Raw genomic sequence first — 16043 nt, forward strand, 5'->3', positions numbered from 1 at the left:
TCATCTCAACATGATGTTCACCGTAACTACTCCCAGAGGGTGAATAAACACAAGTGCTAAATCATGGAATTTCTCCCATGACATCCACCATGGCTACTCCCAGAGGGTGGATCCACCATATCTACTCATAGAGGGTGGAACAAGGGCTTTCACCTCAAACTTCTCTCTCACAGAGAATAATGCATTAACAAGGGATTGCACCTCAAATTTCTCTCATAGAGAAGAATGCATTAACAAGAGCTTGCACCTCAAACTTCTATCACAGAGAAGAATGCATTAAATACATCTCAATAAATCACTGATGCTGAGACTCCCTCTCAGCAAGGGCTTTAATCTCTACAACTCCATGCTTGTCTCGAAAAATGCACAAAATTCACTTTGGCAAGGGGCTTGGTGAGAATGTCAGTCGTCTGCTCCTCAGTACAAATGTATTTCAACTGAACAACATTCCTCTGTACCATATCTTTGATGTAGTTCAACTAAACAACATTCCTCTGTACCATATCTCTGATGTAGTGGTATTGGATATCAACATGCTTTGTTCTGTCATGGAACATAGGATTGATCGAAAGCTTCACACAACTTTGGTTATCACAATGAATGGTAATAGGCTCCAACGATTGTCCAAACAATTTTGCAAGGTGCTTCCAAAGCCACACTACTTCACGAGTTGCCAGACATGCTGCAATGTATTCTGCTTTTGCGATGCTCAATGCCATTGAAGACTACTTCCTGCTACACCAAGAAATCATAGCACATCCCAAACTAAAGCAACAACTAGAGGTGCTCTTCCGATCAGTAACACTCCCTGCCCAATCAAAATCAGAATAGCCTTCAAGAATCAGGTCCACACTGGAAGAACATTTCAAGTCATATCCAACTATGCCATGCAAGTATCTCAAGATATGCTTGGTTGCAACTAGATGTATCTGTCTCAATTCACACATGAACTGACTAAGTGCACTCACTGCATAGAAAATATCTGGTCTAGTGTTAACTAGATACATCAAGGATCCAATCAATTGCCTGAACATAGTATAATGCACAAGATCTAAACTGGTTGCAGCTTCCTTCAATTTCTTCAAGTTTGTTTCCATCGGTGTGGACATAGATTTGCAATCTAACATTCCAAATCTCTTCAAGATGTCAATGGTGTATTTTCCTTGACTTAGGATAATCTCATTGGGCCTCTGCCATACTTCCAAACCCAGAAAGAAGTGCATGAGTCCTAAGTCCTTCATCTCAAATTCTAAAGTCAACTCCTTCTTGCATCCATGGATGAGGTGATCTTCCTCGGTAACAAATAGGTCATCAACATATAGTACCAAGATCAACATTTCACCATTGAATACCTTGAAGTAAAGATTCGGGTTAGCATCATTCTTGCAGAAACCCAAACCCACTAAGTATTTGTCAATTCTTTCATACCAAGCACAAGGCACCTGCTTAAGACCATTTAGGATTTCTTCAGTTTGCATACATGAAACTCTTTCCCATGAATCACAAACCCCTCAGGTTGCTCGATGTAGACCTCTTCCTCAATCACACCATTGAGAAAAGTTGTCTTCACATCCATTTCATGTAATTTCCATCCCTTAGTTGTTGCAATGACAATGATGGTCCTGATGGAAGTATAGTGAACAACAGGAGAAAATTTTTCTTCATAGTCTATTCCCTCTTTCTGAGAGAAACCACGAGCCACAAATCTAGCCTTATACTTCTCAATGCTTCCATCAACTACATGCTTAATCTTGTATAACCACTTGGAAGATACAACAGACTTCCCTTCAAGTCTAGGAACAATGTCCCACACATCATTCTTGATAATGGATTGATACTCTTCATCCATTGCATCTTTCCATACTTGTTGTTTTGAGGCTTCCTTAACACTGGAAGGTTTTGTCTCAATAATATTACACATCAATGCAACATAGCTAGAGAATCTTTGTGGTCTTTTACTTTCTCTAAATGTGCCTCTAGGAGCTGCAAACTTTTCTGCCTCCTACATAGTGTCTCTTGCCCAAAGAGGTTTCTTTCGAGTCACAACAATATCTCTAGGCCCATCAGTAGGATCCAAAGGTTCAATTGGATCATCATCTGCTATAGGTTCAGTGGACTCCCTCTGAATCTTAGGAGCATGATCAACATCCATGTCTTGAGGAGTTTCATGATTTTCTTCATCTATATCCATGCAAGGCCCCTTTGAATTTCTGAAAGCAACATCTTCCTCAAATGTGACATCTCTGCTCACCTCTACATGCTTCTGACCAGGAATGTAAATTCAGTAGGCTTTGGAGGTTTCACTGTAGCCCACAAATATTCCTCTCTTGCCATAAGGTTCCAATTTGGTCCTCTTGTCCTTGGGAATATGAACATACACAGGACAACAAAAGATTCTCAAGTGACTGATATCAGGCTTAATCCCTGAAAAGGCTTCTTCTAGAGTCATATCCTGTAATATCCGATAAGGACATTTGTTCTGAACATAAACTGTTGTTCTAGAAGCTTCTGCCCATAGAAAAGTTTGAAGGTCTTGATCATGAATCATAGCTTTTGCCGCTTCAACAATGGATCTGTTCTTTCTTTCTACAACCCCATTTTGTTGAGGGTTGTAAGGGACACAAAACTCCCTCTTGATCCCTACCTCAATATAGAAATCATGAAAGCTACCAGAGGTGTATTCACCTCCATTATCAGACCTTAAAACTTTAATTCTTTTCCTAGATAAGTTTTCTACTTGAGCCTTAAAACTCTTTAAATCTACCTAGGACTTCATCAGACTCTTAAGACCTTGAGAAATAAATCCAAGTCTTCCTAGAGTAGTCATCTATGAAAGTTACATAATACAAAAATGCACTTAGGAATGGAATTGACACTGGAGCACATAAATCTGAATGTACAAGATCTAGAATTTCTTTAGACCTACTTTCACTGCTATGAAAAAGACACTTACTATTTTTACCCATAGCACAACCTCTACAAGTACCATCATGTACACGATTAAGTTTAGGAATACCTTTCACCATCTTTTCTAGTGATGGAAGAGCGTTGAAATGAAGATGCCCAAGTTTTCTATGCCAAAGTTCACTGGAACTGGAAGAATCATGAAGAAGAGCTTGGACTGGAAGAGTGGAGAGCTTATACAAACTCTCATGTCGATTCCTGATCACACGAGAAATCTTGATGCTGGAGTTCTTTGGCCATGCAAGAACTCTTCCTTCAGAAAATGCAATTTGATAGCCCTTATCCTCCAAGGCTAAAATAGACACAAGGTTTCTCTTGATTCCCGGTACAAACAAAACATCACTTAGATGAAGAGAGACTCCAGATTCTAGATTGAGTGATGTAGCACCAAACCTTCTTACTGCATAGCATGCATCATCTTCGATAATCACTTGGAGACTAGACTCCTTCTCCACCAAATCTGAAAGATGTTCCTGATAGCCGGTGATGTGTCTAGAGGCTCCACTATCAATCAACCAAGTATCACTATCTGTAGGAACATTGCTAGATAATGTTGATATGAATAGAAATCCATTACAGTTATCTTTTGCCTCCTCTTGAGATGAGACTTCGTTGATGTTAGCTGACTGTTGCTTAGGCCTTGTCAAACAATCCCTTGCATAGTGACCAAACTTGTCACATCTAAAACACTGAATGCGAGAGAGATGTTTCTTCTTCTTTGAATCCGGTGTGGAATCTGATCTCTGATCCCTATTCCTTTTGAAATTGCCCTTCTTCCAATTCTTTCCTTTCTTGGTAGATTGGGTGGCAAGAACATGAGTGTCTTCATTTTGAGAACCTTTGACAATACCCCTAGTTGTCAATCTTAATTCTTCTTGAATGCAATACGCACAAAGTCGATCAAACTTAGGTAATTTGGATCTCCCACTTATACTCTGAATAAATGGCTCCTATGAATCAGAGAGACCATTTAATGCCAACATGACAAGGTCTTTATCAATCACTAGGTCTCCAATTGCGCTTAGTTAATCTCTCAATTCTAAAATCTTCATGAAGAATAACATAACTGAGTCTCCTTTTGCTATTTTCACTTGATGAAGTTGTTGCCTCAAGGTGAGAGTCCTACTTGCATTGTTAATCTTATATAGACCTTCCAAGGTCTTTAACATGTCTCTCGCAGTTGTCATCTTGGAAATGAGAGGAACTAAGTGCCCTCATGAAGTCGATTAATATCTTCTTTGCCTTTATGGCATTCTTCTTGAATTGAAGCTTCTCCTCTTGATCTTCTGGCTTGGTTTAATCCTTTTCTTCCACAAACTGAAGAAGATCATTTTCTTCAAGTGCAATATGCACTGTAAACTTCCATGAGGTGAAGTTAGATGCACCTTCAAGCCTATCCTCGACTTTAAGACTCTTCAACATTTTCGAGACTTGAAGTTTCTTGCTGAGAGTGAGAGAGGAGAGGAAAACTTCCTAGTTGCAGGGAAATCTGATCACGATCTTTCTTTTCCATGCCTCTGATACCATGTTAAATTTTAGTGATCAGATTAGATAGACAAGAATTCACACAATTGCACAGAGATTACCCTGGGAAAACCTTCCTCTTGAAGGTGAAAAACCCAGCAAAGAAGTTCCTTATTATTTTATTGATATCCAAGATGTCTTTAAAATGAATTTGCTTCACTCTTTGAAGCTAGCATCAACTCAGTTCAATCTACAACCTGTAAGGAAAAAGTTCAATCTGCTATGAGTGCATTCCACTCGCTGTCTGTGATGCCACTGCTCCACTGCTGTGTGACTATGAGATCTGCAGAAGATAGATATACCACGACACAAGAAGGAACATGATCTATATGTTGTATGTAAGATTCGAACTGCTGAAGGTAATAGATTATTCACTAACAAGGAACACGATCTGCTTGAATGAATTGAATCGATGCCTTTGAGAGAGAAATGCAACCCATACATATACCGAACATAGGTTCCTTCAATCAGCACGACTCCTCAAGAAAGTCGGCTTTTCTTTAGCAACATACCTCTTAACAAGTAAAAGATTATATACTAATCAACACTTTTATCTGTTCAAGTGTTAGTTACATCATAATGAACACGTCTTGTTCAAAGGTGGCAGGATATATGTGATATACACAATCGATATATTAGCAAATCAATACAACTAAATTGTCTAAGGCCGATAGGCCACTTAGGCAATTTAGTTGTCTATGTTGGCCATGAAGGATACGACCGACGCTATTACATTAACAATTTCAAAGTACCATTTTAATCTTAACAAGTGTATTTTTAGTTACAATATGAACCACATTCTCTTTATGGGCGAAAATGTCAATTTAGTATATGTGAACTTAATTAGTTAATATCAATATTCTCATTTAAGTGGGAAATGCTATAACGTTAAAATTTGAAAACTATAAAGATCAAAGGAACCTTGCATTTCACTGTATCTTATTATTTTCTTAACGTTCATTTTAGGTGCATTGTGAATGCAGCCAATGTTTGCCTATAGCAATATCCAGCTACAATGTTTGAGCAAACCAATTGTGTCCACCATCTTAAGCTGAAAATCCTCCTAATGCTGAAAAGGATGTCGGCCAAATTACAGCAGATGCATAACAGTTTCTGCAATTCTGGCATGTAAATGAAATTGTAGAAAAGGTTACATTTGGACTGGCTAACATCTTGTGAAGGTATAAACAGACTAACCAACTTCAGTCTTTTTGTACCAGTAATTATACAGTAGAATGACCAGAGACAGATCACTGGAAAGGGATGTTCTGAAATTGGGTACAATAACACATCAAGAAGGTTATGAGTAAATTACACCATGAAAGATAAGTCACCCAGGAATGTGGGTAAGTGTATTGGCACAGGGTTCCCCCAACCAGAACTTTCCTAGTGACTAAACAGTACAACCAGTAACATAAGGCAAAAATGAGTAAATGCCCGATAAAACCTAAGAATAAGAATCAACAGAAGTGAGAAAAAACACACTGATGTCACATATTTTGGCTTCTAAAGGATTCTAAGGTGAGAGTTGTTAAGAACTGAAATTTATTGTCCAAAAAGCCTTCTCCCTAACCCTTGTATCAGTTCTGCCTTGCACAAAAGTATCACTGTGAGCTGCTCATTCTTGTGTGGATAGACAATTCTGGATCTTAGAACAAATCTATTTTTTTGTAGACATACTTCCAGCTTAAATCAAGCATGCAGCTTCTGCTCATCTATTCATGAATAAACTAGCCATTCCCTGCATATATTCTAACCTTTATTTCCCAAGAACTCCTTTGGAAATACTTGCTTATTGTTGAATGTCTGCAATTTTTGTGCTTCTGGATTTCCGTTCCATGGATAAAGGAGTACAGCTAAGATTGCTATAAAACCAAAACCTATAGCTCCAGCAAATGGATGCCCTGCGTATGCTCCTGTAAGCAAGCTAGGTGCATTCAAATTGAACTTAACAAAACCACCAGACTCGATGAAAAACATTGCAGCACTTAAGCCTGCATGCAAACCAATTGATGCAGAAAGGTTCCCATTACTTTTTGCCCTAGCTCCTGATAAAGCTACAGACAACATCCACAAACCAGGCATAACAGGCAGAGACCTGCAGGAAAACGAGAAATTTTATCAGAACAAAATACTTAAGAAGACAAGTGAATCTTCAATAACAACTCTATTAGCTAAAAGACTGCACATGGGAACAAGAAAATTCACTCATTTCCTTAAAGCATTTGCAGTGAAATAGTTATATAAGCCAGAACTATTTGGAAAGTTTGTAAGTGTCTTCCATTTAAGTAAATTATATTTATCTCCATAGCCAGAACTGGCAATTAATGGAATAGTTTTATATCTCTAAATCCAATAGCATGCAATCTACATGTCTTAGTAGTATAGAGGATATTAACTGTGTAAATGTTCATAAATGGAACAGTATTATCAAGTGCTAGAAAATAATATACCAGTGGACAGACGAAAACACAATGCCTGAAAGTATGACAGCTTTGTGAAACCCAAGGTCGCTTGCTATTTCTTCATGCAGCCATGACCTAAAAAGTAGTTCCTCAACTGTAGCCGTTGCCAAGCCCATTCCAAAGGCATGGACAACCAATCTTAAAACTCTGAAGCATGTTTTGATTGTAGAGATAAAACCCGTGGACATAAAGAACATAAATTCTGGTTTTAAAGCAAACACAGCATAGCCAAGGAAGATATGCGCTGAATATAGTGATATGACAAGTGTTAGACCAATTATCATACCCTTAATCAAATTGAGTATCTGCAAAACAATCACAAAATGATGTAACAAAAATAATAGTCAGTAATTATTGGAAAAAGAGAAAAAATTAGTCAGTAATACACAATAATTTATTCAAGTTTGAAATGTTAATGTATATTGCAGCCTAAATTAGCAATAAGCATTTCATATGAAATCACTCTTCATAAGGTTCAAAATCTCAAATGAATCATTTGATCTATGAAAAGTGAACCACATTCACAAAATAAGATACGTAAATCATAGAATTAAAATTCATAAATAGATAAATATATCTTTTACTTTAGTCTTTGAACCTTTTAATAGTAGAAGTAAACTTAAATTGCTAGGGAATGTAAAGCAGATTAAATAATAAAAAATCAATATATATAATTCAATATCACAGGAACCAATTAACCATCCGATTCAGAGCATTTAAAATTAGAAAACATTTATCTTTTAATCGCTGTGTTACAACTTGATACATTTGTTAAATGCTTCCTACCTCAAGGCAAAAATAATGGAATGCATGAAGCTTAGAGTAGGTGTTAACGTGTTAATCTTCTGGATTAAGAGCATTTAAAATTAGAAAACATTTAGCGTTTAGTCGCTATGTTACAACTTGATACATTTGTTAAAATGCTCCCTACCTCAAGGCATAAACAATGGAATGCATAAATTTCTCAGTTTAGTAGTTATGGCAGTTAAACTGATTTTCTCCCTATAATATAAGGATGTAAACATTTTCTTCAAATGTACTTCTGATATGCAATAATGTATCTGTTCTGCTCATCTTGGCCCTAACGAGAAGGTAGGGATATACATAATAGTCTAGTTATTATTGTTCCCGTGGTAATAAGATAAATACACAATTTTGGGAGAGTGTAATGGTAATCCCGTGGACATGATGGTTTCAGGCACTAACAATGGACATTATAAAATTGCATAATATGTTGGTTTTTTCAACAAATTAGGTTGGATTTAACAAGGAATTGATTATAGAATTTAATGACACACCTCTGAATTTGAAAAGATGGAAAGCCCGTACTGCTCTAATGGTTTCTCATAACCTCGAATCCTCTTGCCCCAAATTGTTACAAGTATGAAATGTGCTCCATAGAGTCCTATCGTAGAAGCAATTCCTGTAGCACCAAGAGAGGTGTGCAAGGACCAATGTTGTAGAAGTGTGGGAAGCAGAGGTACAACCACTGGAGACCAGAGCAGCAAGGCCATACAAGCAAATCCAAGAATCCTACAGTTTAAATTAATCATTAATATCTTTCATTGAACGAAAACATAAAAAACAATTGAGTTATTCATTGTATAGCAATTAAAACTGCAAACAAATACTCTACAATTGCATATAAAGATAAGAAAACTTATACATATTACTAAATGAAAGAAAACACAATCACAGACTCATCTCTCACCTCTGGTGCAAAGGCCGTTCAGCAATACGAAAGAACATTAAAAGCCTATCAGTTAAGCTCATAGCACCGCGCAAACCTCCCCAAAGCAGAGCCAATTTACCAACAAGCCTTAATGCACCACCTTTTTGCCCCAAATCAGCCAAAAAGGCAACAAGCCTGCTCCAAACAAAGACAATAAGCAAACAGCCAGCAAGACATCAAAGAATGCATACAAAATGAGAAGATATAAAAAGAATGAAAAGAAATGAGAATCCTAAATAAGGAAAGAAGCATTGTGCTTTTACCTTTCATGGTCCACTTCTCCATCTTTTTTGGTAGGAACCACAGGGGCAGCTACAGATATTGCTTTCTCTGCAAGACTGCTTACAATGTTTGGCTTTCCCTTTTCATGTTCAATTTCATCACAGTTCCTATCATCACATATAGGTTCTTGTCTTTGGCTCTTACTCTCAAGACTGGAATCAGTAGTAGGATTCATGTCTTTATTATCTTTTATTTTTAATAAGCCAGTAGTTTTCATCTGATGACTTGCAAGGGCTGCTGTTGCACCAAGAGCAACTGTCATTGCTCCCATCATGACTCTCCCATCATTTTCTCTCTCGTTCTCAGAATTGTTTACTTCTATATTTTGGTTTCTTTCATTGGGCAATGGTTTGTGTTGTTTCTCAATCTCCGTTGGATCAACTTTTCTATTAGAACTTTCTCTTGCATTGCTTTCTCTATATTCCCAACCTGGTGCTGTTTGAAAAACATCATTTCTAGTCTCAAAGAAGTCCTCATCTCCTGTAACCACAATGAAAATTGGCCGTAAAGCTACCAGGCTGGCACCAACAACAACCCCAAGTGGAAGAAGCCTATCCAATATGTAAGTCTCCCCCAAAACAGAAGAGATGGCACTCACAATAACCTCACCATGCAGAGGGCCAAACTTACCCACTTCTACCTCTCTACAATGTTTCAAGTGCTTGATATTTTCAGAGTCATTTGTCATAGCTTTACCAGACCTCTCAAGATCTTGTTTTACTGCTAGTGCTACTGCATTTGCCACATTTGACAGTTCTTTCTCTAGATTAAGCTGCACTGCCTTCATACGAGACATCCCCAGTCTTCTATTAACCTCTATCCTAAGACTATCAAAAACCAGGTTTTTGACCAAATTCAACATACCCTCTGCTTTTTGTGTTTTTTCTTCAATTTCCTGCACAGGACTGTTCTGCAGAATTCTCTCTTCCCAGGGGTCATCATAATCAATTGGTGTGTTCAGAATTACATATGACGGTTCAACAACATCCATTGAAATACCTTTTCCAGAACGTATATGATTCTTTGGTTCATTGATTTTCATTGTATCATGTATTGACTCATCCTCCAAAGAATCAGAAGTACTCTCCATTTTTTCCAAAAGCTTCCACTGACCTTCCTCTGGAACATATTCAAGAAAAAGATCATTTAGAGTTTCAGTATTTTCAAAGCCAGTTTCTGACTTGGTCAAAGTAGAATTTTTTACTGGGGGGTATCCTTCAAATGAAAGTCTTCCCAAATCTTTTAATGGAAACTTATCTCTGTACTTGATCCTGTTTGGGCTTACTGAAATAACTCCAGGATACTTTTCATCCTCTTTAGCATTAATATTTTGATTTTGCACATCTTGTGCATGAACACCATCTTCCACCTTGGATGTACTATGCTTTACCTTATCCATATCCTGCTGCTGCATTCGATTTGAGTTGAGAATGAGCTTCTCTTTGCTTTCAGCAACATTTGATTTCTGAGCAATGTCATAACATTCTCCAGAATTTGTTGAACTAGCGTTGATGTTAGTTGCAACAGCTGGAACTTGTTCCTGTTTTTCTGATCTATTTTCATCACCGCAATCTGGAGAGCTTTCCTGAGGTGGCAAAGGGTTCGAATCTTGGTTCTCATTTGCACTGGGCTTTATGTCTTCTGGCCTCTGCTGTTTTTCTTTCTCAAATTGATTAATCATATTTTCTATCACCCCAAACACATTTGTCACTGCCATTTGTGTCGAATCATCAAAACCAGCCAATGCATCGAATGCTTGTGTCATGCTAATTGAAGGAGACTGAATAGGAGATGAAGCATCTTGAGGAGGTAATGCACCTGCTTTGATGTCAGAACTTTGCCTGTTTTGTTCTTCTTGATTACCCACACTCATTTCATCATATTTCTTGTCACCTGTAGATTTTACATCAGATTCAACACTGGTTTCTTCTCCCTTGTTCTGCTCATCTGAATCCATACCAACTTGAAGAGACAGATCATCAATTTTAGCTCCAGAATTTTGCTTACCCTGATCTCCCTGACTATTGATACTTGTGCCATCATTTTTCTGATCAGGAGCTGAATCATTTTTTGGTGGCTGCTCAGATACAGATTTTATATCAGCTTCAGTAATGCTTTCTTTTCTTTTCTTCTGTTCATCTGCACATGCTTCATTTGCAGTCAAATTCTCACTATTTTGTTGATCATATTTTTTATCAGTACCTTCATTATCTTTACCTGCTTTCTCTTGTTCTAACTCGTTTTTCAGAGGAATCTGCTTCATGTCCTCTTTTGCCCTCTTACCCAGCGAGGAACTTCCAACAGCTTGTTCATTGATATTAGAATCCATGTGAGGAATCTGTAATTCTTCTACATCTTCTGACCTAACTCCTGTAAAATTCAAGACCATAAGAAATTGAGTTAGAAGGTTTCTCTTCAGTCTCTATTTTGATACCTATATTATGTAGTGTTTCCTGGCTTTGATACACACCTGAACCTTCTCCACTGGAGCTAGAATCCACCATTTCTTGCTGCTTTGTTTCTCTTTGAGAGGCTTTACCTTCAAGACTGGATGAACCGAAAAAATTATCTGTGGCAACGCCATTTACATTTCCCTTGGAAACTTCAGCAATCTTTTCTTGGATGTTCATATCCATTGGTAGGCTTGAGCTTGGTGAACCCTTTCTAAGTCCAGCTAGTTTTATATTTAATCCCCCAGTCTGAACTGCTCCAGTAACAGCGGCAGTTATCTTTCCACGGACTTCTTCAGGCACTGCACTTTGCAATGCTGTGATAAGCGTCTCTCCCCGTCCAACTGCATTTAACACCTGGAATTAAAGAAAGATAGCTATCAAAAGAAAATCAGGCTAGTGAGATACTATAGCATTTTGATCTCTCACGACATTCATGGTGAGCAAAGTGGTCACTCTTAGATCCAAAGACAAAGGACATGGTATGAAAAAGGATTGGAGCAGCTTATCCATTCATTGAGATGGAAAAAAAATTGTATTAAATAAAAGAACAATATTGATGAAAAGGCAATTATATTATATTAGAGAAGTGGTAATTATATACAGATGCTTGTGAGAAACACTGGGATCTGAGACAGCCTGTCTGCTGAAATAAGGCTACTTGATTACACAACAGTCAATAGAAAAAAATATATTTGAGCAGTGTCACAACCAGAAAAAATCATCTAACATTTAGAACATCATATTTACAGACAAAAAAAACTATAAGACATACCATCAACCAAAATATAAAAGTTGTTGGCTTTAGTGCAGCAGCATACACTATGAGTGAAGCGCAAGATCACTATTTTTGTGGACTGATTGTGGCGGTTACTCAGCTTCAGAAAGTGTGATTGTGTTTGTCTAGCAAAAATTTAGAACTGGAGAATCTCACCACATTTTCATGGGTTTTTTTTAAATGTCACCCTTTTATGCATGCAGAAAACAGGTAATCTTCATCTAGTGATATCTTTGATTATATCTGCTGTCAGATTTAAAGAACCAATGTTTAAAATGGTAATCTAACTTCTTGTTATATATTTCTCATGAATTTCCATAAAGTTTCAACACAAGAACAAAATTCCTCATGAAGAAATAGAACTATTGGCACATGGGAATTGGATGCTCCATTTCGTGGAAAAAAACTCATTCTTTTCAGTCCACTTGCTCTTATGGTTGTGATCTTTACAAAATAGTGTATAATTGTATAAGCATATTTAAATAGTCTTACCCTCCAAGAAAGACTCGGATTATACCACATTTACTTATCATTTGCACATAATTTATGCATGTACAAATTTATCCACTGGTTTAAATGAACCGTACAAGTTGATCTAACATAATGAATTTTTCCATTATATTTATGTGCAAATGATGTTTCATTTTGTGAATTAGGAACTATAAAGACAGTCATCGAAAGCAGTCTTGAACATGCTCTACATGATCAAGGCAAATTTGCTGTAACTCCAGAAGCACATTAAATGATTGAACTGGCACCCATATATTTTGGCTGGCATTGAGTGGCCTATGACAATATAAGTGTGAAATCAAGCCAAATTATACAAAATAAGTCATACAAAATTTTATAAAAATATTGCATTATTTCAGCGCAATTTTTATGTTTTGAGAATTAATTGGCCGTCTTTGATATGGCTTAAAATTGTAAAATTGTCTATTAAGTTCTGATCTTGGTGATACTACTTGTATTGAGAGTTAAAACAGCCTCTTCATGGGTATTAGAAATAATATAATTTGCTCAAGTTGTGCCTCAGAATATTTCACAACAAAGTCTTAGTTTCCTATCTTGATCTGATAGAAAATTCTTAAATCCAACACTCTTAACCTGAAAATTGATGTGTTACAGCTGCAAACAGCAATCTACAAATATTTGGATTCAATGTGTTCTTAACCCCCATCAAAAATGAAATCAAATAAGATTCCTTAAACAAGATTGATGTCCATAATTTGATTCTCTCTCTCTCTCTCTCAAAATGAATTGAAGTCCATGTGAACATTAATTTTTGGTCATAGTTTCACAGTTTCCCAATGAGAGTTGGGGGATAGTGGGGTGAGTATCAAGGATTGGGAAACTAAGGGCTTAAGCTTGGGGACGGCGTTAGGGAACAGCACAAATATACATATAGTACTTGAAAAATTAGTTATAAAAAGATGTGAAAAGAATAAGTATACGAATTACAAATTAAACTTTAGCATGCTAAGTAAACTAAATTCTAAATAGTAAAGTTAAAAACATTGCAATGATTGAATTGAACATTTTAACTTTTGAAGTGAACATCATCAATGAAAATGCCAAATTCAAAATTTATATTATATTCAAAACTTCATATGATGATTACAAATATAATGTTCAAAATGACAAAATGGCCTAAAGTGATGCCTCTAATTATCCCCAAACTCCTCATACTAGAACCACTAGACTCCACATGCTCGAGCTCTTCCAAACCAATACCAAGAAGCCTGTCTATGTAGCATCATCATCAACTTATATTGGGTCCTTTGGCTCTACATCCCATTGAGATGTTGGACTTTCCTTGTATTTATGTGTTGCAGTCATGAGATGCAAGGCCTATGTATAGCCACAAGCTTCTCTGCTCTCTTGGAGGTAAGCTTGTTCCTCTTAATGGAATGGATGAAGCTATAAGTAGAACAATTCAACTTAGTAGTAGAAGAACTAGAAACCTAGGATAACAAACGAATGGCTAAATAGGTGGTCAAAGAAGTAGGTCCATGCATAGTCCACCACAAAATTGGGTCCTCCTATGACAAAGTCTCTCTATCTATCTTGGCCTCTTCCGAATATACCCTAAGAGTGGCAAATTTTGTCCACTACATATGTATGATGCTAGCCATTGTAGAATCACGCATCATTTGAATGGCCTTCGTGAACCCTACCTTCACCCTAGCATCTTGTACAAGTGTAATTTTGCTAGGCCTTTGCATGTACCACTTTGAGTTCAATGCATAGGCAGCTAGGTCAGGGAAACGGGTTTCCAGGACTTTTTTTTTTGCCACTTTTGGGGAGGCGGGACAGTTATATAAAAAATAGGGAAAATTTCAAATATATAGTTAAATTTCAAATTTTCATATGATAACATTGATAAATCATACATCACATACATCATAGCAATTGAGTTGAATTGAGAGTTCAAATGAGAGTTGAAATTCATAAGTTCATATACATAATGTAATGTAATAGTTAATACATGAGAAGGCGTCCCCTACTGTCCCGCTGTCCTTGAGACGTTTCTGTTTCCAAGATGCCAGATTTTTTCGAGGAAACACACCCTCGGGTAACACTGATAGGCAACCATGTGCAAAGGATTGTTGGGCTTCTCTCATTTGTGATTGTAAACACCTAAAATTGTCCTAGTCTAATTAAATAAATATTTTATTCTAAGCCTTCTATTAATTAAATAGATTTTTATTTATTTAATTAATTCATTTATCCTTTTTTAGCATTTTCCTATTTAAATAAATATTTTATTTATTGAAAATTATCCTTTCCCTAAATTAAATATGTATTTTATTTATTTAATTGGTCCCACTTCCTCTATTAATTAAATAGATCTTCATTTATTTAATTAATTCATTAGCTTTTTCCCTCCATGACACTTGTCATTTATCTTTTCACTTATCCTAACTACCCCCTTCATATTTTAATTTTCCCTACCTACCCTTTAATCCTAGTCAACCATTTATCCATTTACCACTTAATCTTATCCCTCCATTTTCTAAGGTGTTCTCTATATAAGGGGATCCTTTTATCCTTTCACAACCCTAACTAATGTGTCTATCATTGTAATATTCCCCTTAATTTTTTTTTATTTTCAATAGCAAGATTACAATCACACCAATCACCCGTTAGGGTTAGAATAATGAAATCCAAACTGCTGAAAGGGAAACCTGCCACCTTTTGTTCACCGAGAGCCCAATCTGGGAGGGTGAGAGCATACGTGTGTTGGGGATCGTTAGCACCATAAATCAAACTGAAATTACAATGCACGGGCGACAAGTCAACCCCTTCTGCTTATCCAATAGGATAGAAACTAAACTCTTGGCGGTAAACCAGCCAAGGGAAATAACAAGAAACTGAAACTCAATCACTCTACCGCGTATTTCAGCGGGAGGACATTAAATTTAAGCTATCACTCTACCGCGTATTTCAGCGGGAGGACATTAAATTTAAGCTATCACTCTACCACATATTTCAGCGGGAGGACAATTGCATAAAACTTATCACTCGACCACTTATTTAGTGGGAGGACTGAGAACATAAACTGAATTACAAAGCAAGAAGGCAGCTAAGCCAGCCTCTTCCACTTATGCAGTGGGAATTACAAATAAGAACAGCAAGAATGATTGATTAGTACTACTGAAAAAATCTTACAAAATAGAGATATGAGATAAGATAAGAAGCTTAATGCCGATCTCAAACAATCCACTATCAAAATCACACCACGCTTGAACACTACTGCTATTCTAATTTTGCAAGCTAGAAAACACACTATCCAGCCACTACCGAAAACACCAAAACACTCATAACTTTCTCAAAACTAACCAGAATCA

General features: G+C 36.8%; 1 protein-coding gene across 1 annotated transcript in view; it reads right to left on the bottom strand.

The window, feature by feature from the left end:
- Nucleotides 1-5393: 5393 nt before the first annotated feature.
- LOC131063286 (uncharacterized) overlaps nucleotides 5394-16043 on the bottom strand; it is a 72853-nt gene continuing 62203 nt past the window's right edge. The window contains exons 7-12 of the mRNA XM_057997070.2: nucleotides 11438-11774; nucleotides 8949-11337; nucleotides 8665-8820; nucleotides 8252-8486; nucleotides 6942-7258; nucleotides 5394-6586 (exon numbers count right to left, since the gene is read on the bottom strand). Coding sequence (XP_057853053.2) covers nucleotides 6241-6586; nucleotides 6942-7258; nucleotides 8252-8486; nucleotides 8665-8820; nucleotides 8949-11337; nucleotides 11438-11774 — 3780 coding nt within the window. The 3' untranslated portion in view covers nucleotides 5394-6240. The remainder of the gene's footprint in view (nucleotides 6587-6941; nucleotides 7259-8251; nucleotides 8487-8664; nucleotides 8821-8948; nucleotides 11338-11437; nucleotides 11775-16043) is intronic.

The sequence above is a fragment of the Cryptomeria japonica genome, chromosome 2 (assembly GCF_030272615.1).
Source record: "Cryptomeria japonica chromosome 2, Sugi_1.0, whole genome shotgun sequence".
NCBI lineage: Eukaryota > Viridiplantae > Streptophyta > Pinopsida > Cupressales > Cupressaceae > Cryptomeria > Cryptomeria japonica.